The following is a 22472-nucleotide window of genomic DNA, read 5'->3' as shown; positions in this document are numbered from 1 at the left end:
GTGAGCCACGATCATGTCACTGTACTCCAGCCTGGGCAACAGAGAGAGACCTTGCCTCAAAAACAAAAACAAAAACAAAAAACAAATAAAAATATCATTTTGTAAAAAAATGTTTTATGGAATGTCTTCATAGAACGTCTCTGGAAAGAAGGGCAAGAAACAGGTAACAGAGCCTGCTTTTAAGTAAGGAACTAGGATGTTGGGTTAGGGAAAGTGCATTCTTTACACATACTATGTGTATGTGGTAACTCCTCAAAAAAAAAAGAGAGAGAGAGAGAAGGAAATATATACAACTCAGAAAACTCACAAAGAAAGCAAAAGAGTAAAAGTTTTCATCTGAGATCTGAGATTAAATGTCAGCCTTGCTACTTTCTTGGATAAGTTATATCTGCTGTCTAAACCTCAGTTTCCCCTCCTGTAAAATAGAAAAAAAAATATTGTCCACCTCAAGGATATATGTGGGGAGGGGACAAAGAGAGAGTGTGCAAACATGTCAGAAGGTTAAGAAAGACTTTATGAATCTAGGAAGGGCATTACGAGTTCATTGCACTATTGCATATTTCTGGAATTTTGAAAAATTTCAAAACAAAAAGTTTTGTGCCCCCCCCAACTCCTCCTCTGCCGGCTGATTCCTGGACCCCACCCCAGGTGAGGCTGGTGAACATTTTTTGCCAAGCACATTGTACTCTCAGCACCACCAGCCTAGCACAAAGCTTGCGTTGGAAGCCAGGTGACCCTGGTGACCAGGCCACCCCAGCATCACTGCAGACCCCTTACCCCTCTCCGTGGGCGCCGGTGAAGAGGGCCCTTTTCCTGCTGGACACCTGCAGGTCGGAGGTTGAGGACCACTGCCCCTGGTTACCTCTTGCAGGGAGAGGACCCAGCTGTCCCCTCTGGAACTGGGGGATGGGAACCCCCAGGGGTGCCAATCTCCGCCCCCACCCACCGCGCGGGCTCACTCGTGGAGCCTGTGCCCGGACACGCAGGGAACCCCGGCCCTGGCGCAGCCCCTATCAGATAAGGCCGTCTCCCCCGCGCTGGCAGCCCAGACCAGCGAGGAGTTGAGAAGTTTACGTAAGCCCGGTTGTTGATGGAAAAATAAGTGCAGCAACAGGCGTTTCCCGGCCTGCTCAGCCTGCTCGCGGGGAGCCGCGGGCCCCAGACGCTGGCTTACCCCAGAGAGGACCCGTCCTGACAGCTCCCCGGGGGCTCGGGCTGAACTCCGGGGGTCCCAAGTGTTGGAAGACCGGCTCTCAGGAGGCCACCCAGAGGCTCCCCCACCCTAAGCTCAGGCCACCCTGCACGTGGGCCCACCAAGCGGGAGGCAGTTACTGAGTGCTTGCTCTTAACCCCTCTCCTGCCGGCACCCCCTGCGGACCCTCAACCCGTACTCCTGCCCCCCTCCCCTCCGCACCCTCCTAAACCTCCGGGCCGGCTCTGCCCCACCCCCGCCCCGGGCCCAGAGCCCAGGGGACCTGGTCCAGGCATCCATCAGCAGCACTCCATGAACGCCTGCTGCGTGCCCAGCCCTGTTCAGGGGCGGCGGTGAGGGAAGGATGGGAACCAGGAAGGAACCGCTGACTGGGCCTGTGCTAAGAGAAAATTAGTGGGGAACTCCTCTATACACCGAGCCTGCTTTCCTCATTTAAAGTTAAGGGGAGCTAGCTACTCAGGAGGCTGAGGTGGGAGGATGGCTGGAACCCGGGAGGTCGAGGCTGCAGTGAGTCGGGATTGCTCCACTGCACTCCAGCCTGGGTGACAAAGCAAGACTCCGTCTCAAAAAAAGGAAAAAAATAATTAAAAGGACAGCTAAGGCAGACCTTCCCAGAATTGTGGGACGAATGAGACAACTGAGTGCATCTTACCCCCACCCCACACCCATCTTTGCCTGGAGGGAGGCGGATGGCCAGGATTCAAATCCGAACTCAGCCAGCTGCATAACCTCATCGCCTTACACCTAAACCTCTTTATCTGTAAAAAGGGACTAATACTTGTGCCAATCTCAAGTTTTGAGAATTAAGTGAGGCATTTTGAGGATTAAAAGAGACAAATACTAAACGCTTAAATCATAACTAATGTCTGGCACAAAATATCCCACAGGACCAAGTTGCTGTGGATGTAAGTGTGTTACAGCCACCTGCCCTTTCCGTCTCAGCACAGACATGTGCCTTCCAGGGTGGCCTCATGACCCTCCCATCTTGGGTCCAGTGGTCCAGGGGTCCAGTTACATTCCCTCACCAGCTCCCATCAACACCCTCTTTTCTTCTTTGTCATTGTTAAAGACAGGGTCTCAATCTGCCACCAGGCTACAGTGCAGTGGTATAATCATAACTCCCTGCAGCCTCAAATGCCTTGACCTCTCAAAATGCTGGGCTTACAGGTGTGAGCCGCCACACCCAGCCCCCCATCTGCCCACTTCTCTTGATAACCTCCCTCACCCGTGGAACCATGTGTTCCCCACCAGCCCAGGTACCTACTTTGTGCCAGGCCAAGGGCCGGCCCTGGGCACTTGGTGGTAAACCACATTTTGGTCTGGTCCTCTGGGGTTCCAAGTTCAGAGGGGTGGAGATATTTGTATACACAGAGCAAGGACCAATGAAAAAACCCAGTAGAATTTGAATGACTAGTGGATGTTATGAGAATCACAAAGGATCATGTGGACCCAGCGATAGCAAGCAGCCCAACACACAGCAGGCGTTCCCACAAAACATAATTACCTAAAATCATACTATTTCTTAATGGAAAGACCTAGAATGCTGATTCTGCCATTTACTAGCTGTGTAACCTTGGACAAAGCACTGTCTCTTTCTGGGCCTCAATTTCCCCCATTCATCCAAGGGAGATGCTAATATTAAATATCCCTCTTAGGACTCTGATGATCGTCAAAGTCAGCACATGTGGAAGCCCATTCTGGACTATTAGAGGGTTAATACTATCAGCAATGGCCTAACCTATCAATGTCAGTGGGAGAACACAGCCTGGAATACAGGACCTGGCATCGGAATGCAGCCTGGACACCCCTTGTTTTGTGACCTATAGCAAATGGCTCAGCCTCCGTTTTCTCATCTGTAGAGTGGGGATAACAATACCTACCTTCTAGGTCACCAAGGGGAGCCAAGAAGATCGTAAAAATAAGAGCAAATATGGCCAGGTGCGGTGGCTAACACCTATAATCCCAGCACTTTGGGAGGCCGAGGCGGGTGGATCACGAGGTCAAGAGATCGAGACCATCCTGGTCAACATGGTGGAACCCTGACTCTACTAAAAATACAAAAATTAGCTGGGCATGGTGGTGCGTGCCTGTAGTCCCAGCTACTTGGGAGGCTGAGGCAGGAGAATTGCTTCAACCCAGAAGGCAGAGGTTTCGGTGAGCCAAGATCGTGCCATTGCACTCTAGTCTGGGTAACAAGAGCGAAACTCCATCTCAAACAAATAAAAAATAAGAGCAAATACTTGTGGCACTTATTCAATGGCAGGAAGGGTTTTAAAGTGTGTATGTGTGTGTGTGTGTGTGCACGTGCGTGCAGCTATGTATATATCCACATACAAAATACATATTAAAGTGTATATATAATGTGTGCATATATATACGTGTGTATATATATACACACACATACACACACTCAACTTCTGTCATTTTCCAGTGGGGAAATTGAAGCAGAGAGACCTTAAGCAACTTGCGGGAGGTAACACAGCGTTGCTGGGAAATAATACTGGCTCTGGTGGTCCAAGGTCCTAACCAGCCTGCATCACTGCCTCCCCAGAACCTAGCAACAGCACATAGTCAGGTCTCAGCAAACAATAGCATTCATTCTGTTTCTTTTCATATGCTGTGTTGATATCATCGTGATCTTAATTACTCACCAATCCCTTCTCAGAGCAGGGCAAGCTGGAGCGCTTTGAGGCCCGGTGGCTGCCAGCTAAGAGCTGGCGCCAGGAGCCCAAAATGCGGCCAGAGCTTTGTTTCCTCGTTACACCCAACTAGAGCCAGCTCATGGGACGGTGGGGCAGGGCAGGCAGGTGGGTCCAGAGCTGGGCTGGGTGCCCGCATGAGCATGAGTATCACGTGCCCCTCTTTGCCCAGTGTGATGTTGGACACCCACCCAGCTCCTGGAGCAGGGCAGGGCCAGCTGGGGGAGGCTGGGGCAGACACTGGGACTTTTGTGTCCTGCTCCCCACACAGCCCAGCCCGGAAAACCATCCTCACCTTGGCCTCTTGGGAGAGGAAAAAATTCAGGCTGGAGTCAGGAGTCCAGCCACGCCGCTGGCTCCACCGCTTTCTGGCCAAGTGTCCTTGGGCCAGTGCCCCTGCACTCAGCCTGGCTTCCCTGTCTCAAAAATGAGGCATAAAGAGCAGGCCTGAAGTATGGACAGGGGTCAGGGGAGATAGGAAAGGAAAATGCCGGTTCTGATGGGGCTGAGGGGAGGGGACAAGACATGGGCCCCCACACCCTTCTGTTGATTAGGGCTTTCACTCCCTCCTCAGACAGGCCCAGCTCACCCCTCAGCCCCAACACACACCGGAACCAGCATCGCACGAGCAGAAGCCACCCTGAGCAGCTGTGTACACCTGAACACTCATCACACGAACTCACATGCACCTCTGAACACAGACACACATCTAAGTACACATACATCTAATTACACACACACACACACACACACACACACACAGCTGATCATAGGCACACTCCCAGTCATAGATATGCTTGTACACATCCCCCTAAACACATACACACACGTCTCAACACATAGAGACGCTCCCGGGCTAACCTTCGCTGCAGCACAGCCACACTCAGATTCACTGACAGCAGCACACACCACAGACCTCCACCCAGCTGCACCGCACGCCCACCCCCCACTCATCACACAGCACACTCAGGCTCCAGTCCTCGGGGTCTCTGCGGGGCAGAGTGAGCCCTGGGGGCACCCAGGATGAGGGCCCAGAATTACACAACCCTCACCCCTTCCATACCTGAGGATCTCTCAGGCTTGAGCCCAACACCCCTGTCCAGAGGCCCGAGGAATGAGGCTGAAGGAGAGGAGGACCCTGGGGGACCCACTGCGTGCCAATCCCTGTGTTGTGAACTGCCATCTGCCTAACGCAGTACGTGGCACACGTGAGGGCTCAAAAAAAGTCACTCTCAGTTTTGCAGCAGAAGAAAGCGTCCGGGGGCCCCGAAACAGCTCTCCAGAGTCCCGGACACACCTCCCTGCGGGGAACTTCCTCGGCGCAGACCCCACCCAGCCTGGTGAGGGCAAGGAGAGACCCGGAGAGATGCCGCGGTGCCCCGCCAGGGGGCGCCTCGTCCGGCCCCTGCGGGGGCTCTGTCGCCCCAGACCCGGCGTCCCGCTCCGAAGGCTGCCGTGCCCAGGCCGGCTCCCCCGGGACCGTGCCTCGGTCCGGGAGGCGGGCGCCCCCGCAGGATGTCTGCTCTCCCCAACCCGCCGGATCCGACCTCCGCTCCGGTTTCCGCCCCCTCCCCAGTCCCCGGGGACCTCCCCTGACAGCTCCAGGCCCGCCGCCACCCCCTGCCCGGAACCGCCCCAAGCCCACCCCCACCCCAGGCTCTGAGAACCACTGCTGAGCTCCCAGAGTGGGGGCCTCCCTCGCCTCTTTTCAAGGGATAAACGCGCTAGAGGGGCCTGAATGGAAAGACTGCGCTGAATAAACAGCAACAGCTCCTTGGAACAGAGCTCTGCGATGAGCCAGGCACTCAGCGAAAGGCTCTGGCTGCCTGAGTTACACCATTCAACCCCTAAGAAGTAGGTGTCATCACTGCCCCCGTTTTACCGACGACAAATCCTGGAAGCTCAGAGAGGTTCAATACTTTGCCCAGGATCCCCCAGCAGTAAGTGGCAGGATGGAGTCCAGCACCCAATCCCTAAGGACTTGATTCAACCACAGGGAATGCTCATGCTCACATTTACCCTCTCCAGGACTTAGGAACTATTCAGGAGGGACCCACCCCAGCCAGGCACTGTGCTGGGAGTAACATGAAGATGGGGAGAGAGGCTGAGTGGTGGAGCTTACAGTAGCAGGAAAGAGAGGGTGAAATATTTTCCAAACATGCACCCACAGATTCCTACCGAACCAGGCAGTCACAGGCCAGCCAGATATGGCCTGTGAGGGTACAGATGGGGGGAGAATAGACAAGCACAGCTGGTTTATTCCCTCTGCCTCCACCTAGCCAGATGTCCCACTACCTGGCAGCTTTAGCAGCCCCTTCACATCCAGCCCTGTGTGGTGAGAAGGGTGGAAGTGACATCAGAGAAGGTTCCAGAGAGGAGGGGACATTTGAGCAGGAGTTGTTGAGAAGACCCCCAGGCACAGAGCCCACCCAGCAGGCAAAGCATTGATGAGTTTGGCGCACCTGGCTGGCTTTAAGCCCAGAGATGGGTAGGTCCCAAGTCCTGCACCAGAGAAGTGGGTAGGGATTAACTTGTGACCGTGCCTCACATACCAGCTTGAGGACACACTTGCTCAGGATGGCTGGGAAATCCAAAGGAGAGAAGCACTGGGTAAGTATCCTAGGTCCCTTTCATGCCTCCTTCATCTGACTGGGATTCCCTTGAGGGGAAAGACCAGGCCAGCATTTAGATGTCTCAAAGCCATCAAAAACTCGGCAAATCTAAACCACAATTCCCTGATCATCTTCCCCTCTCCTCTTCCTGATGACTTTCCTCATTGCCGTGAAGGGCCATGGCCTCCACCTGGTTATGATCCTGATCCCTCCTGGCTCTCCCTCCCCCTACAGCTAGCCCACTTGGCAGCTTTAAGAGGCTCCTCACATCCACCCCCTCCCCTCTCCTCCCCTGTCTTCATTCCTGGCTTCCTGGTGCTCTTGGAATTGAGACCCAGACATGCTGCCTGGAAAGCCCCTGGCTATGTCCTCAGCCCCACCTCTCACCACCTTGGCGCTTGCTCTGAGAGCTCAGGCCACAGTGGCCGCCTTCTAGTCCTGTGGACCTCTGGGCTCCAGGGCCTTTGCACATACTATTACTCCTTTCTCCCCTCCTCCCACTTGCCAGTTAATTTCCATACACTTATCTGGTCTCTTACTGATAATTTTCTCCAAGAAGCTCTCCTTTTCCTTGCCCATGTATACACTCTCACAATCTCACATGGGCCTCATCATAGACATCATTAAGTACTTTTGAGGTTGTTCGGCATTTGTCTCCCTTAGTAGAGTTTGAGCTCCGTGAAGGCAGGGACCATCATATTCCCTCATGACCTCACTGCCCAGCAGAGGTCCTGGCACCCACTGAGTGTCCTTCAGCCAGACAACCCCTTCTCTGCTGCATCCTGGCTAGGTGCCCTTAGGTAAGCCCCTTCCCTGCTTTGAGCTTACCCTGATCATCCCTAAGATGAAGGATGTGCCTGTCAGAATCCCTGAGGGACTTTTTAAAAATGCACAGGGCATCATCATCAATCATCATCATCAAGTTGGGAGCAGGGAGTGGGTGGAGGTATAGAGGTTACAAGAGTAAGGGAGTGTTGATAACTGTGGAAGCTGAGCAGAGTACACGGAGGTTCATTGTACCCTTCTATTTACTTTGAATATGTCTGATATTTTCCACAATAACAAGTTTTTTATAAGACACACCAGCCTGGGCTCCTCCCCAGGAAGTGGTGTCGAGCCAGCAGGGGAATGTGGAAGCGCCGCCGGAGTGGTTCTGACGAGCAGCTCCGGCCAGAGGCTCTCCTAGGCTGCTTCCAGCTCCAAAGAATTGGCAGCGATTCTCTTTCTCCTGTGCACAAGGGGGCTGTTCACTAGTGGAAAAATACCACACCCTGAGCAAGTGCTTCTGCCTCCCCCCAATCCCTCTCCCCTACTCAAACACTTCTAGGTCAATTGCCTGCTCTTCCAACTCAATAGTTCCCCCAAACCCCAGTCTGTGTTGGCGGCCTCTTCTGGGCTCCTTGACTTCTTGAACGCCCAGTCCCAGTTGTCCTCATACCTGGTCTGCTTCCACCAGCACCTAGCAAGGATCGTGATCGCCTAAGTACCCCTAGCCACCATGCCTGGCACCAGGGAGGGATTGATTCATGCTGGCTGAATTCAATTGAATTGCCATGAAAATGTCTTTGCGGCCCCTGAACTGTGCAATCCTGGGCAAGTGGCTTCTCCTTGGCTTCCTTCTGTGTGAAAGGAAATGATCATCCCTGCCTCCCAGAGCTGCAGCAAGGATTTGATGAGATAATGACTGTGAGAAGGCATCGCAGGTTGCAGACTGTTACATGGGACTTTTACCACTTGCAGAATGAAACTCTCCAACCGTGGGCTCCCATAACTCCCAGGCTTCCTTCCTGCTGGACGGCAGCTGGCTACCTCTGCCTTCCAGAGGGCCTGGGAGCCAGAGGGAAGGGCTGTTGGCCAAATCCTCCCCACGTTACCAGTCTCAGGTGCCCAGCACTGGGTTGAGGAGAGAGGGAGGGACAAAGGGTAAAAAGGAAGGTATAAAGGGCCTGCTGGCAGGCTGGGCACACCAGCCTGTGATCCCAACACTTTGGGAGACCAAGGCAGGCAGGTCACTTGAGGTCAGGAGTTCGAGACCAGCCCAGCCAAAATGGTGAAACTTCGTCTCTACTAAAAATACAGAAATTAGCCAGGTGTGGTGGCGCACGTCTGCAATCTCAGCTTCTTGGGAGGCTGAGACAGGAGAATTCCTTGAACCCGGGAGGCAGAGGTTGCAATGAGCCAAGGTCATGCCACACAGAGTCCCCAGGAGCCAAAGAGCCCACAGTGGCCCTCCCTTGAGCAGCAGCTAGCAGGTGTAGCCTGGAGTTGTCCATCCTTGCCAGCAGGTTACACAGTCCACAGCAGCAAACACTGCTCTCCAGGAAGCCGGGGCTGCCATGTGGGACTCCAGCATGAGTACAGGGAGGGGAAGGGTCCTGTCACCCAAGGAAGAGCAGGGGAGTCCTGCCGGACCTCCAGGCCCCTGACTTCATCACATACCCCAGCCTTAGATAAGCCCCCTTGGAGCTGCACTTCACCAGCCTCTCCAGGGCCCCACCAGCTGGGAAGCTGGCCTCCACTCCTGAGGCTGTGCCGCGTCCTCTTGCCTGTGCCCCGGCCTGCTCCTCAGCCAGGAATCCTCCCTGCCTCCCTTCTCCATCTGGTCACCTTTTGTTCATTCAAGAACCCAACCCAAGTGTCTCCTCCTTTGAGTCTCTTTCATCTTTGAGACAATTCCTCACACTGTCACTGTGGTCCCCCGGGAGTTTGTCACACATGAATAAAACAGGTCCATAGGCTCTCCCTGAATCCCCACAGCACCCCTGCAAATGAACACCATTGGTCCCATTTTACAGATGAAGAGACTGAGATTCAGAGTGGCTGAGTGCCTTGCCAAAACTCTCTCAGAGCAGAGAAGACTGTGAAGGTCTCTTCCATCTGCCCCAGACCTGCCCACTCTAGAGGAAGGGAGACTTGGCAGGGTGGGTAGGGCCAGGGTGGACACCCCAGCCTCTGAAGACCACCTAATCCCAGGCCTGGGTGTAGGTCCCAAGAACAAGGCGTCTCCATATCCATAGAGGGTTGGGTGGCCCCCGATCCCCACTGCAGTCAGCATGCAAGGAGGTTCGGATAGGTCCCCAAGAGCTGCAGGTGGCTGTGGTGACAGCATCATCTCCCTCCCTTCCGTCGTCGTGGACAGAGCTGGCCTGCCAGCCTCAGTGCCTTCCTCCCTTCACCCGCTCTCACTCAGTCTGATTTCTCTGGCTTTTGAGCTGCTGATTTCTCTGGCTTTTGAGCTCACCTCTCCCTCTCTCGGCATCTCTCCTTCCCAGCCTCAGAGGAGCCATCTCTGTTTCTCCTGCTGTCTCTCAGTCTTGGCCTCTTTCAACCTCTGAGTCTGTCCCAGGGTCTCCCTTTGCCAAGTCTTCCCTTCTCAATGTCAACCTTTCTCTCTGTGTCTTGTCGTCTCTCGCGTCTCTGACCCTGTCTCTTCGTCTCTATCTCCATCCCTGTGTCTCTGCGCTACTATCTGTGTTGCTGTTTTATTCTCGTCCTCTCTCTCCCTGTCTATTGCCTTTCTGCTTCTCACTCTGCCCCTGTCTCTCTCTCTCTGCCTGTGTGTGTGTCCTGTCCCTGTCCCTTTCTGTCTCTGTCTCCCAGTCTCTGACCCTGTCTCTCTTCCTATCTTCCCAAGTCTGTGTGTGTCTTAGTCTCTGAGCCTGGGGAGAACAATCCTTCCTCCACGGCGCCCCCACCTCTGGCCCAGTAGCAGCCCTGGCTTTTCAGTGTGCTCTTATGCAGGGGTGGGGGACCCCCGGGCATCATTCCAGGGCCCTCTCCAACTGGGTGCCAGCACTGACAGACGAGATAGGGATCAGACTCTGCTCTGTCAGGGCCTGAGCAAGGGGCACAGCGGGCTGCGCGGGGGCGTCTGGGTGCCTGTGAACGTCTGCATGTGTGTACACCTGGGTTATGAACGGGTCTCCTGTGGGGTGGTCCGGGCGTCTGTCTAGGTAGATTGGTGAGCATCTGGGCCTGTTTACGTCTGTCTGCGAGCATCTGTGTGTGTGTGTGGCTTTGTGTGGTGCTGTCTGGGTGTGAGGACCTTAGCCTGTGGGTCTATCCATCCGAGTGCCTCAAGAATGCGCATGCGTGCGTGTGTGTCTGTGGGCATCCGTGTGAGTTGCTGGGGGTAACTGGCGCCATGGTGTCTGTGTGTCTGTCTGTAGTCCAGGCCCTCTGCTTGCATTCCCTCACAGAGTTATCAATGGAAGACAGACTCCATGATCCCATTTGGCAGGTGGAAAAGTTGAGGTTCTTATCCCCCTTGCTTGAATGTGTGACTATGAATGTGTGTCTGCTGGAGGGTAAGAGCCTGGGATCTGGCGGCACAGACCTGGCTCAAATCCTGGCTCTTCCACCACTAGCTGTAAGTTGGCAAATCTTGCTAAGTCTCCTGAATTCATTCAGCAAAAAATGTATCTATCAAAAACAGATATTTTTAAATAGGACCTATCTTGGGAGGGGTTGAAGGAAGGGGGCCTAGGGGAGACTTCAGGGTGCGAAAGTGGCACCTTGATTTGGGTGCCAGTTAAATGGGTGTGTGTTCATTTGAAAGACATTAATCAGGCTGTTCGTTACAGATGTGTGTCACTGTATACTGCAATATAAAAGTCTACAAAAACGTTATTGGGCACCTACTGTTTTCCAGACATTATAGTAATAACAATAGTGGGGCGTGTGTGTGTGCATGTGTGTGTGTGTGTGTGTGTGTGTGTAACGTCCTCAGGGTTTTTAAGAAATTTTTCAGAAAGTGAGTCAGTCTGGGCTTGAAGCACACTCAGCCCATTCCTGCTCTACTCCCTCCCTCCACTCTGTCCAAACAAGGAGGGTAGAGGGAGGAGGAGAGAAAGACCTCAGTCCTGGGCTGGATGGTTCCTCTGCCCAATCTTGCCTGGTTGTTTCCTCTTCAAGGTGGCCATGATTTTCCATCTGGATGATCAAGTTGGTGGGCCATTCGAGGGCATGTGGGTGGGTAACTGCTAACATCCAACAAAGCTGGTAGCAGAGTACTCCGAAGCAGGGCTCGGAGTGAGAAACGAGGGGTCTCATATATCCAGAGGATGGCTGGCTGGATACACACATTCCTGCTCTCCACCTGCCAAGTCTCACATCGCCTGCCTGTCATTCAGTGCAATGCATCAAGCCTTACTCTAAGCCAGGCCTATGCTTGGATCGGCCCTTCAGCACATCTTACCTTGCTCCCACTACAACTGCCATGCAAAGGGTCATTCATTATCTTCATCTCATAGCTGAGGAAACTGGCGCCTAAAGAAGGAAATGACTTCCTTCAGCTCACCCTGCTCGATAGTAGAAATTCCAACCTCATTCTGCCTGGCTGAGACCCTCCACCCTCTCTGGGTGTGTCTTTTCTCTGGGTTTCTCGGGTTCCCTGAAACATCAGGAAAGGAATGGAATTCATTTGCTTTTGCCCTCTCTGGAGATTTTTAAATTTTGCGTCATTAAGAAAATGGAGCTTAAGCTGGCCTTTGGTAACTGTGGTCCCTCCTAACAGGGAAAAGCTGCAGGTTTTTCAGGAGGTCTCCCAGATCGCCTAACTTGCCTTCCAGCCCAGCCAGGAGCAGAAAAGGGCCTCTGACTTCTGCATGGCAAGCATCTGGCAGGGTGTGCTGAAAGAAAGAAGGAAAGGAGGAAAGGAAGGATGGACGGAAGGAAGGAAGGAAGGAAGGAAGGAAGGAAGGAAGGAAGGAAGGAAGGAAGGAAGGAAGGAAAAAAATACAAGGGTACAATGACAGCATATAACACGGACTTGATCTGCTAAAGGAGGTAGTCAGGGAAGGCTTCCCTCAGGAGGAGGTGCGGTTTATGCCAGGGAAGGAAGGAGGAGGGAGGGAGGGAGGGAGGGAGGGGATGGAAAGGGACTTTGTTTGCACATCCTCCACTTGAGCACTTATCACACCCTGTTAAGATATCTTTTGTCTACCGTGTGTCACTACTCTGAATTCCTTGAGAGCAGGACCTGGATCTTTGTCATCTGTCCAAAGCCTGGCACAAGACAGGGGCCCCAGGAAGATCTGATGAATACGTGAAGACCTAGAATTTCTCTCTGGACCTCAGCAAAACTCTTAGGCCCTGTGAATTTCACACCAACCAAATGGCAGCAGCACCAAGTAGTTTCGATAAGTGGTTTTATTACTGGTTAGATTTTACAAATTCTGATATTCGAACAGACTTCCACCTTAAAATTCTAAAACAACAAAGCGACCGTTGGAGGGGGTTTGATTTCTCCTTTTTTTTTTTCTTTTTTTCTTTTTAGGACTATTCAAAGTAACAAACTTTTTTTGTTGGTTTTTGTTTTTTACATTTTTGCTCTGGTCATAAATATACAGAGAGAAAAAGAGGGAGAGAAAAATGAACAAGTCATCCAAAGTATGGAGATAAAACAGTATTCCTAAGGCACGTGGCAGTCTTTGAAAATACAGAAGCTCTAGCCAACTTAAATTATTTGTTGTTTTTCCTCGCTCAGTCAGTCCACAAAACTGTACAGAGACACAAATGTTGTGTTGCAGGTAATTCTTCCAAGTTGTTCCTCGGTCCACATCGCTGTGTTAGCCGGGCACACGCTTCTTTTTTTTTTTTTTTTCTCTGTTTCCAGGCGAGATCCTAAAATGTGGTTAGTTAGTTGCTCAAAGCCTCTATTTTAAAATACACTTGGAATTCAACTAAAGATAATTTCTTTTTTAAAGAAATTGTGGGGTTGGGGGATGCGAGTCATTAGAAAAGGTTGGTAAGAGTCGTTTGTGAGGGGCTGTGGGGCTCGTGGCCCTCCAGGTTGCCAGGCACAGAAGTTAAGACGGACGTCACAGTTGGCAGGGTGGGGCTAGTCAAGTCTGTCAGGGTGGTGGGCGTGCTGGAGGGGCTGAGCGAGGCGTTGGAGAGCTCCGAGGCTGGGCCCGAGGGTGTCCCTGTCTGCAGCGCCGCGTCCGCTGACTTGTCCACGCCCGTGTTTTCCTGCCGTAAGAGGTTGCGCCTGAACTTGGCTCGGGCATTCTGGAACCAGACCTGTGGGGGATGACAGGGAAGGGCTGGTTAGCAGAAGGCAGGGGGGGCATCCCGCCGACTGTTTCACTCGGAGCTCTGCTGCCTCTGGGGACACTAATCTGCGTTTTGCCAAGAGGTTCCAAAAAAGTCAGGTTGGCAGTATTTTACTTTTTCGGTTTTTTTTTCTGGAGACAGGGTCTGGCTCTGTCCCCCAGGCTGAAGCGTAGTGGCACAATCTCAGCTCACTGCAGCTTCAAACTCCTGGGCTCAAGCGGTCCTCCTGCCTCTGCCTCTGCCTCCTGGGTAGCTGGGGCTACAGGTGAGCACCACCGGTCCCCGCTTTTTATTTTTTGTAGAGACGGGGTCTTGCAACGTTGCCCAGGCTGGTCTCAAACTCCAGGCTTCAAGTGATCCTCCTGCCTCAGCCTCCTAAAGGGTTGGGATTAGAGGTATGAGCCACCGCACCCATCCTATATTTTGCTCTTAATAAAATAAAACAAAAATTTCACTTTCTTTACTGGGCTATGGCTGGGCTTCTCCTTCTCGTAGGAAGTTCCAGAGCTGAGCTGTACTCCTGAATTTGGGAGTCACATATGGTCGCTGAGCACTTAAAATGGCACCAAACTAAATGCCACCAGTCTGCAGGTGAAAACACACAACCTGTCTGAAGGCTGAGTATGAAAAAAGCAGGTTGGACATCTCAATAGTTTTTATATTGATTACATGTCAAAATGATAATAGTTTGGCTATCCTGGGTTAAACAAAATACATTATTAAAATGAATTTTACTCATCTCTTCTTCAAGGAGGGCTACCAGAACATTTAAAATTTAAAATGAAATGTGTGGCTCATGTTCCATTTCTATACCAAACACACACACTAGACAAATCTTGATCCTTTTCCGAATGCTTGTCTGAGATATTGCCTTTTTTGTGATTCCTTTTGTGGCAGTTGCCTTTCAGCAGACAATAAACCCCACAAGTTCTTGTTGGTAAAATTTTTTAAATGTTTCATGGTCAGTAAGTCTGGGAATGGGATAAAGAACACACGAGAATCAGGCAATAATAATGAGTCACTAAGAGGAAGTGAAAGGCACGGATCCTATTCTCCATCATCGGTTGGAGAAGCCACCAGGCACCCTGGGCCACTGGGTATCAGGTCTCAGGGTGGAGGTGGGTGGAGCTGGGCAGAGTGGGAACAGCAGCCAGATCAAAGTGAGTCCAGGGAAGCTGAAACCTGCAGTCTCCCTCCCGACCTGCTGCATCCCATATTAGCTTATGAGGGATGTACAGCAGGGCACAGAGCTGAGGCTGAGCTCGGTGTGAAAAGAATGTCAGTGAGAGAACATGGGCTTACTTTCATCTTTTCTTGGGCACAGACACACACATGTCGACATCCATACCTTTGCACACATGCCTGTATGCATTCAGGAAGACACAGAGAAATTCATCTAAGACCGGGCACGGTGGCTCACACCTGTAATCTCTCAGCACTTTGAGAGGCTGAGGCAGGTGGATCACTCGAGGTCAGGAGTTTGAGACCAGCCTGGCCAACATGGTAAAACCTCATCTCTACTAAAATTATAAAAAATTAGCTGGGCTTCGTGGTGTGTTCCTGTAACCCCAGCTACTCAGGAGGCTGAGAATTAGCTTGAACCCAGGAGGCGGAGGTTGCAGTAAACTGAGATCCCACCACTGCATTCCAGTGAGACTGTCTCAAAAAAAATAAATGAAATTCATCTACACAGCCGGCCCTCAACTACAACCACCCGTATACAGCACAATCATAGAGACACGCTGTACCCAGAGGTCCATGCAGTACTTTGGGAGGGGCTTAGGAAATCCAGGCCACTGTGTCGGGGGGGGGGGGGGGGGGGAATGGGTTGAACCTTCCAAGGAAAAAGGCCTTCAAGGCAGGGCCCCTTCACTTCCCTTTGCGTGAGGAAAACACCCGCCAGAAGCCTCCCCATAAAACAAAGGGCCTCAGGGCACTCTGCAGATTCTGGGGTGTCCAGTTGCGGATTTCCAGATGTCCTGCATCTGCCTGTCTTCCCAGTGTCTCCTGCAGGAGGGGAAGGGCTGGCTCCTGGCCCCACCCACCCCTCGGGACCACCCCGGCTGCAGGGGCCTGTGGCCTCAAACCCCCCTTTCTGGTGGTCTGACACAATTTGGGCTCAATTAAAAGCACAGCCACGAGAGTCTTGGAGTAAAGTGGGAGATCCAGACCCTGTGAAGTGAAGAAACCAAGCTCCCTCCCTAGCAATGGATCTTCCCAGGAAGGCAGCATGCTTTCTCTGGCTCTCTGTCCAATGAAAGCCTGTTGTCCCTTCCTTCTAGGGGCTGGCAAATAAGCACAGTGCGTCTCTGGCCACCCTGACATGTCCTCCCTGGGGTTGGGGAGAGGGGGTGGGGGTGGGGGTACTTCCCTTTCCCGGCCAGCAGAAATCTGCAGGGGCGAGACTGTGTCCTGGTAGCCTGAGAAATCGCTGATTGAGAAAATGGATAGAGAAAGCCCCCAGAGGCCCTGAGAGAGAGGAAGTGACTTCCCCAAAGCAGATCAGGGCAGAGAAGGCCAGAGCCTTGGTGCCGCCGCCTTGCCACTGTCTTGGCCTGTGTGCCTGCAACTCGTGAGCAGCCTGTGCTCTGTGCATCTGAGTCTCCACAAGGTGGCTGGAGCAGGGACCCTGGGACTGGGGTGGAGGGTGCCTTGCTGGGTGCTCATTTGCTCATCCGTTCAGGGCTCCAAGACCTCGGGCAGGGCTGGACCCGGCTAGCTGCCGGCTGTTAGCTATTTCTCAGGCTGTTGCCCCTAACAGTGAGCTTATAAACAATGACACCATCGTCCACAACTGCCTGCTCTACTTTCCGGAACTGAGGCGCTGGGAATCTGGTGGATGGAAGTTCAACAACTTCATTTAAGCCAGGCTGCACTGGGGTTGTTTGGGGTTTGCTCTTTAAGGCATGCTTCACTAGAATTCTCTCCCAAGTATTTCAGAAAGTCCACTCCTGAGAGGTTGATGGGTGCAGGGACCCTGTCTATGCTATCTTCATGTCCCCTGGGACATGGCAGAGATTTGGAATCGGTAATACGTATTCATAGGAATGGCTGACATGTATGCACCTTTTATTACATGCCATGCCCCAGGCCACCTTCCAGCATGCACTGTCACAGGTTATTCTCATGAAAAGCCAAGTAGGTAGGTTCAATTATTATTATTTTCATTTTATAGTTTTATTTATTTATTATTTATTCATTTATTTTGAGACAGAGTCTGGCTCTGTCGCCCAGGCTGAAGTACAGAGGCACGATCTCAGCTCATTGCAACCTCTGTCTCCTGGGTTCAAGGGATTCTCCTGCCTCAGTCTCCTGAGTAGCTGGGATTACAGGTGCATACCACCATACCTGGCTAATTTTTTTTTTTTTTTTTTTTGAGACGAAGTCTTGCTCCGTCACCCCCGAGCTGGAGTGCAGTGGCATGGTATCGACTCACGGCAATCTCTACCTCCTGAGTTCAAGCGATTCTCCTGCCTCAGCCTCTCGAATAGCTGGGATTACAGGCACCCACCACCATCCCCAGATAATTTTTTGTATTTTTTAGTAGAGATGGAGTTTCACCATGTTGGCCAGGCTAGTCTCAAACTCCTGACCTCAGGTGATCCGCCCACCTCAGCCTCCCAAAGTCCTGGGATTATAGGCGTGAGCCACCACACCTGGCCCCACTGTATAGATTTAAAAACCAGAGAGCATCAGAATGGTGAAGCCACTTTGCCAGGGGTCACACAGAGGCAACCTGAGACTGGAATCCTTTTGACCTAAAAAGGTCTTGCTACCTGAGGGAGGTAGCAAGTCTATGAATGGCGAATAAATGAATGAATAAGCAGAGAAGCAACGATGGTGCAGTGGAAAGAGCAGCTTCCAGTCCCGGGACTGTTACATGACCTCAGGTTGTCCCTCACCTCTGGACCTGCCTCAGTTTCCTCATTTTTACAACACAAGTGTTAGACCACATCACATGATCTCTATGGCTCTCAGGGTTCTGACAGGCTGGGATTCTTGGGCAGCTGCAAGCAATAAGGTGGTGATCTGCCCCACCCACCCATCTCCTGAAACTGACAGCCCTCTGGCTTCAAGTGCCTCCTGTTCCCTGCACTGTGTGTCTGGGACAACAAGGCCAAGTTCAGACAGAGAATCATCAGGACACAACTAACAGCAGGCTAGGGTTGCCCCAGCCTGGTGCCCAGCAGACCAGTAAGTCCTGCATGGATGAAGAAGCCCTCTCCATTGCTTCTTGCCCCCTCCCCAGGCACTTACTGGCCCTGCAAGCTGTGTTCTGCCTCCCACACCTCCTTCTCCAGAATTCTTTCATCAAGAAAGCCAGGAGGGCCAGTGGGAAATCCATTTTGCTCCCAGCAAATCCCCACCTGGGATGCTAAGGAAATCACCCAAAAGATGAAAGCTTCATGCCCATCATGGCATTGTTTATAACATCAAACTACGGGCTGCATGCAAAGTGTCCACTCAGATGTGGCAAGTGGGAGTCATGACACAGCCACTCTACAACGCCACAGGGGAAATGTGATGGTTGTTAGGTGGAAAAAAAAAAGGATAAAGAAATTATGTCCTCTGGTATTGTACCTTCACAAAGAAAATAATAATGATGAACAATATTCCCCATGAAGCGCCAGGCATCTTCATTTTCCTTTTTTTTCTTTGGAGACGGAGTCTATCTCTGTTGCCCCTGCCAGAGTACAATGGCACGATCTGGCTCACTGCAATCTCCACCTCCCGGGTTCAAGTGATTCTCCTGCCTCAGCCTCCTGAGTAGCTGGGACTATAGGCACAAACCATCACGCTCAATTAATTTTTGTATTTTTAGTAGAGGTGGGGTTTTACCACGTTGGCCACGCTGGTCTCAAACTCCCGACCTCAGGTGATCCACCTGCCTCAATCACTCAAAATGCTGGGATTATAGATGGGAGCCACCCTGCCCAGCCTATTTTCTTTTCTTTTTTTGAGACAGGATTTTGCTCTGTTGACCAGGCTGGAGTGCAGTATGATGCAATTAGAGCTCACTGCAGCTTCCACCTCCCACCTCAGCCTCCTGAGTAGCTGGACTACAGGAACATGCCACCATGCCTGGCTACTTCTTGGATTTTTTTGTAGCGACAGAGTCTCACTATGTTGCCCATGCTGGTCTCAAACTCCTGGGCTCAAGCGATCCGCCCACCTCTGTCTTCCAAAGTGCTGGGATTACAGGTGGGAGCCACCACACCATTCAGTGCCAGGCATTTTATAAGCAAAGTCCCAAGCATTTTACACATTAACTCATTTTCTCCTTATAATAACCCTGTGTGGTAGATGTGCATATTGCTGCCAATTTGCAGGTACAGAGACTGTGTGCCTCTTACTGCACAACCAGTAAGAGGCAGAATTGAGATATGAATTTCAACACACTGGTTCCATGCCCTTAACCACTACTTAACCGCTAAATAACACACTTTAGTTAATGGGCTCCTGTGCTCTTAGAAGGGTAGGTTTTTGGTTTTTTTTTCTATTTTTCTAAACTGTCAATAGGGCAGTTCTAGTATTTTGTAAACTTTTAAAGAAGTTTTCTTTAAAGAACCAAAAGTAATAAGCACCGAACTGGAAATCAGAAACCCTTGTTTCCAGCCCCAGGGTTCTAACCACTTTGCTGTGGTTCTCAGGAGAGTCACACCACCTCCGTGACTGAACTTCCTCTCCTCTGAAATTAGGTTCAGGCCAAATTGCCTGTGAAACTCCACACAGCTTAGACCATCCAGGACACTGCCCTAGGTGGCAGGACAAAGACTACTTTACAGGTGGGGAAATGGAGGTTCAAAGAAACGAAGTGACCTGCCCTGGTATAAAGTGCACCTCCTCCTCAGGGAAGCCTTCCCTGACTACCTCCTTCAGCAGGTCAGGCCTCTGTGTTATATGCTCTCATTGTACCCTTGTATTTTTCCTACCTAGCACGTCTTCCATTTTATTTCAAGAGTTAAATAAGAATTCTATGGCCAAATAAAATTTGGGAAATGTTAGATTAGACTAAGTTGAGTCTCTGTCAGATTTCTCAATGCCTGTATTAATGCTAACATGCTCTGGTCTCCAAGAGAAAGACATAGTCAAACTTGAGCCTTTCCCTAATCAATTTGATTTTAGAATCATTTAAAAAAAATACAGAGATTAATCTTAGCACGATGTCAAGTGTTTATCCCATGTCTTGTTCCACATGCCCTCTGGGCTGGACATCCATGGGGGCCTTGTTCACGGTCTTGTTCCCCACTGAATCCTCAGTGCCTCCAGCCCTCCCTGGCACATGGTAAGTCAGTGTGTCTGCCAAACAGGTGAGTGGCCAGAGGAAAGCTAGAGTTCTCAGCTCATAAACTGTCACACAGTTTACTAACAACCAACTAGTCACCTGAAAGATGCTATTTATTTATTTATTTATTTTGGAGAGAGTCATGCTCTGTTGCCCAGGCTGGAGTGCAGTGATACGATCTCAGCTTACTGCAACCTCCACCTCCCGGGTTCAAGCGATTCTCCTACCTCAGCCTCCTGAGTATCAGGGACTATAGGAGTGCACCACCATGCCCGGCTAATTTTTTGGATTTGTAGTAGAGATGGGGTTCACCATGTTGGCCAGGCTGGTTCAAATCCCTGGCCTCAACTGATCTGCCCACCTCAGCCTCCCAAAGTGCTGGGATTACAGGAGTGAGCCACCTCGCCAGCCTGAAAGATAATTTTTAACCTGTTGGTGGTTAAAATGTATTTTCTTCCAAAGTCACACCAGGGAACCCCTAGGAGACCTTCACCCACCCAAATCAATCAGCTCATCACCCGTTTCCTCAAGCTTAGCACATCTTAATATTCTGCCTCCCTGGTGCTTCCACAGGAAGGAAGAAAAGCAACTCCTATGTGCTGAGAAACGATCTCCATGCATTCATAAAGCTAAAAGTCTTAACAGACCTCTTTCCAAGGGGCCCTTCTGTCTCCTAGTCACCTTGTCCACTGATAGAGTATTATAGTTGTCATGCTGCTGCTGATGACAAATGTGAGCCCCTTTTATGTGATCAGCACTTTACCAGAGGTTTCTGCTTTCCTACCAAGACACGGCATCTGTGACCTGTGCCTTCCCTCCTCTCCCATTGTACTGCTGCTTTCCGCAGCCAGATCCAAGGGGAGAAAAGTCACAATCCCTACACGTGCAATATTGGAAAGAGCTTTGGAGTCTGACCAATCGGCACTTGACTCCTGGCTTCATCACTTACAAGCTGTGAGACTCAGGGCCAGGGTCCTAGACTCTCAGAGCTCAGTTTCATCATCTGCAAAATGAAGATAATCGCATTTTTAAGATGTGTGCAAAGAGGGTTGCAGACTGAACGGTGCTGGGTAAATGAGAGCATGAGATGAGCATGGCTGGGTCCTGACTCTGTACTTTGTAAATGATACTGTATGTCATCTCATTTCCTCCATGCAACCACCAGTAAGACAGCATTCTCATCCCCATCTCACAGATAAGAAATCAGGCTCAGAGAGCAGAGGTTAAAGCATCCAAATCTCACTGCTGGTAAGTCAGAGAGAATTCAAACCAGTCTGTTACCTTTCAAAGCCATACCACTAATTGCCTCACTTGAAACTGCTTCCATCCCATGTCACCCAGATTCCCCATCAGCAGTCAGGGCACCTGGAACCAAGCCCCACACTGCCAATGCCTGGCTCCTGTAGCCAGCAGCAAATCACCTCATCTTACTAGGTCTTAAACTTCTCATCTGTAAAATGGGCAGAAAAAATATTAAGGTAAGGTAGCTAAGTGGCATGAAAGATAATGCTTTGTAAACTGCTGTATCATCATGTACAATGGGGAATATTTGGAATTTGTACAAATGTGGTCTGGGAAAAAGGGAGAACAGTGCTACAGGTATGCCTGCCCCCAACATACAGATCCTAAATGATACTCACATTCAGACAGTCATTGCCAGATTGGCTCAAGGAAGAAAGAACTATGTCCGCTGATCAGACAGGCATGGATTTGGAACTAGCTCTGCAGGTAACCAGCAAAGTGTGATTTGGGGCAAGTGGAGATCATTTGGGCCTCCGTGTTTTCATCTGGACAGTGGGGAAGAGGGATCATGATGCCTGGCACACAGAGCAGCTGGTTCCTCCTCTGGGGTCCCTCAGTATGTGCCCCAACTGATCACACCATGAGGACACTATACATGGGTCTGTCTCTATAGCTAACAGGTGAATTTCCTCAGGGCCAGGACTGTGGTTTGTTCATCTCTGTGTCCCCAGGGCCTGGTGCCAATACGCATTTCGTCAGATTAAAGAACAAGAGGTAACTCTCCTGGAAATCTGATTTGTTCCTAAACCAGGTGACCAAGCCTCCCAACTCCCCAAGGTCAGCAGAGACTGGCTCTTCACTGGAGATTCCAACTCAACCATGGGTACTTACTCTTCATTTCATTTAATCTGGATAACTGAGACAGGTTTGTGCCCTAATGGTGCCTTTTCTACAGATGCGAAATCTATGGCTCAGAGAGGCTAATTTGTCTAAGACACACAGCCAGTGAACCCAGCCCAGATCTTCCTGAACCCAGTTCTGTCACCAGCTCAAGCATTAATTCATAGAACTGCCCTCCCTCCCCCAACCCCACTCCATCGAGCAAGCTTATCTATGCCCTGGAGGGCTTTGAATGTGGCCTAACACAAACTGATAAACTTTCTTAAAACATTGAGTTTTTTTTTTTTAGCTCAACAACTATTGTTCACCTTAGTGTATTTTACATGTGGCCCAAAACAGTTCTTCCTCTTCTAATGTGGCCCAGGGAAGCCAAAAGATTGGACATCCCTGCCACAGAGGATCTGGGTTGGTGAGGGAGGAAGGGTCCTACCAACCAGAGAAAAGGCCACCCAACCCCAAGTCCT

At 51.0% G+C, this 22472-nt stretch overlaps 1 protein-coding gene across 3 annotated transcripts in view; it reads right to left on the bottom strand.

Annotated features, from left to right (window-relative positions):
- Positions 1 to 12656: 12656 nt before the first annotated feature.
- LHX2 (LIM homeobox 2) overlaps positions 12657 to 22472 on the bottom strand; it is a 33135-nt gene continuing 23319 nt past the window's right edge. For all 3 annotated transcript variants that reach the window (XM_035257127.3, XM_035257123.3, XM_078350564.1), the window contains exon 5: positions 12657 to 13547. In XM_035257127.3, the coding sequence (XP_035113018.1) occupies positions 13260 to 13547 (288 nt within the window). In that variant the 3' untranslated portion in view covers positions 12657 to 13259. The remainder of the gene's footprint in view (positions 13548 to 22472) is intronic.

The sequence above is a fragment of the Callithrix jacchus genome, chromosome 1 (assembly GCF_049354715.1).
Source record: "Callithrix jacchus isolate 240 chromosome 1, calJac240_pri, whole genome shotgun sequence".
In the NCBI taxonomy this organism is placed as follows: Eukaryota; Metazoa; Chordata; class Mammalia; order Primates; family Cebidae; genus Callithrix; species Callithrix jacchus.
The sequence above is the reverse complement of the archived record's forward strand: the minus strand, read 5'-3'. Positions and strand labels throughout refer to the sequence as shown.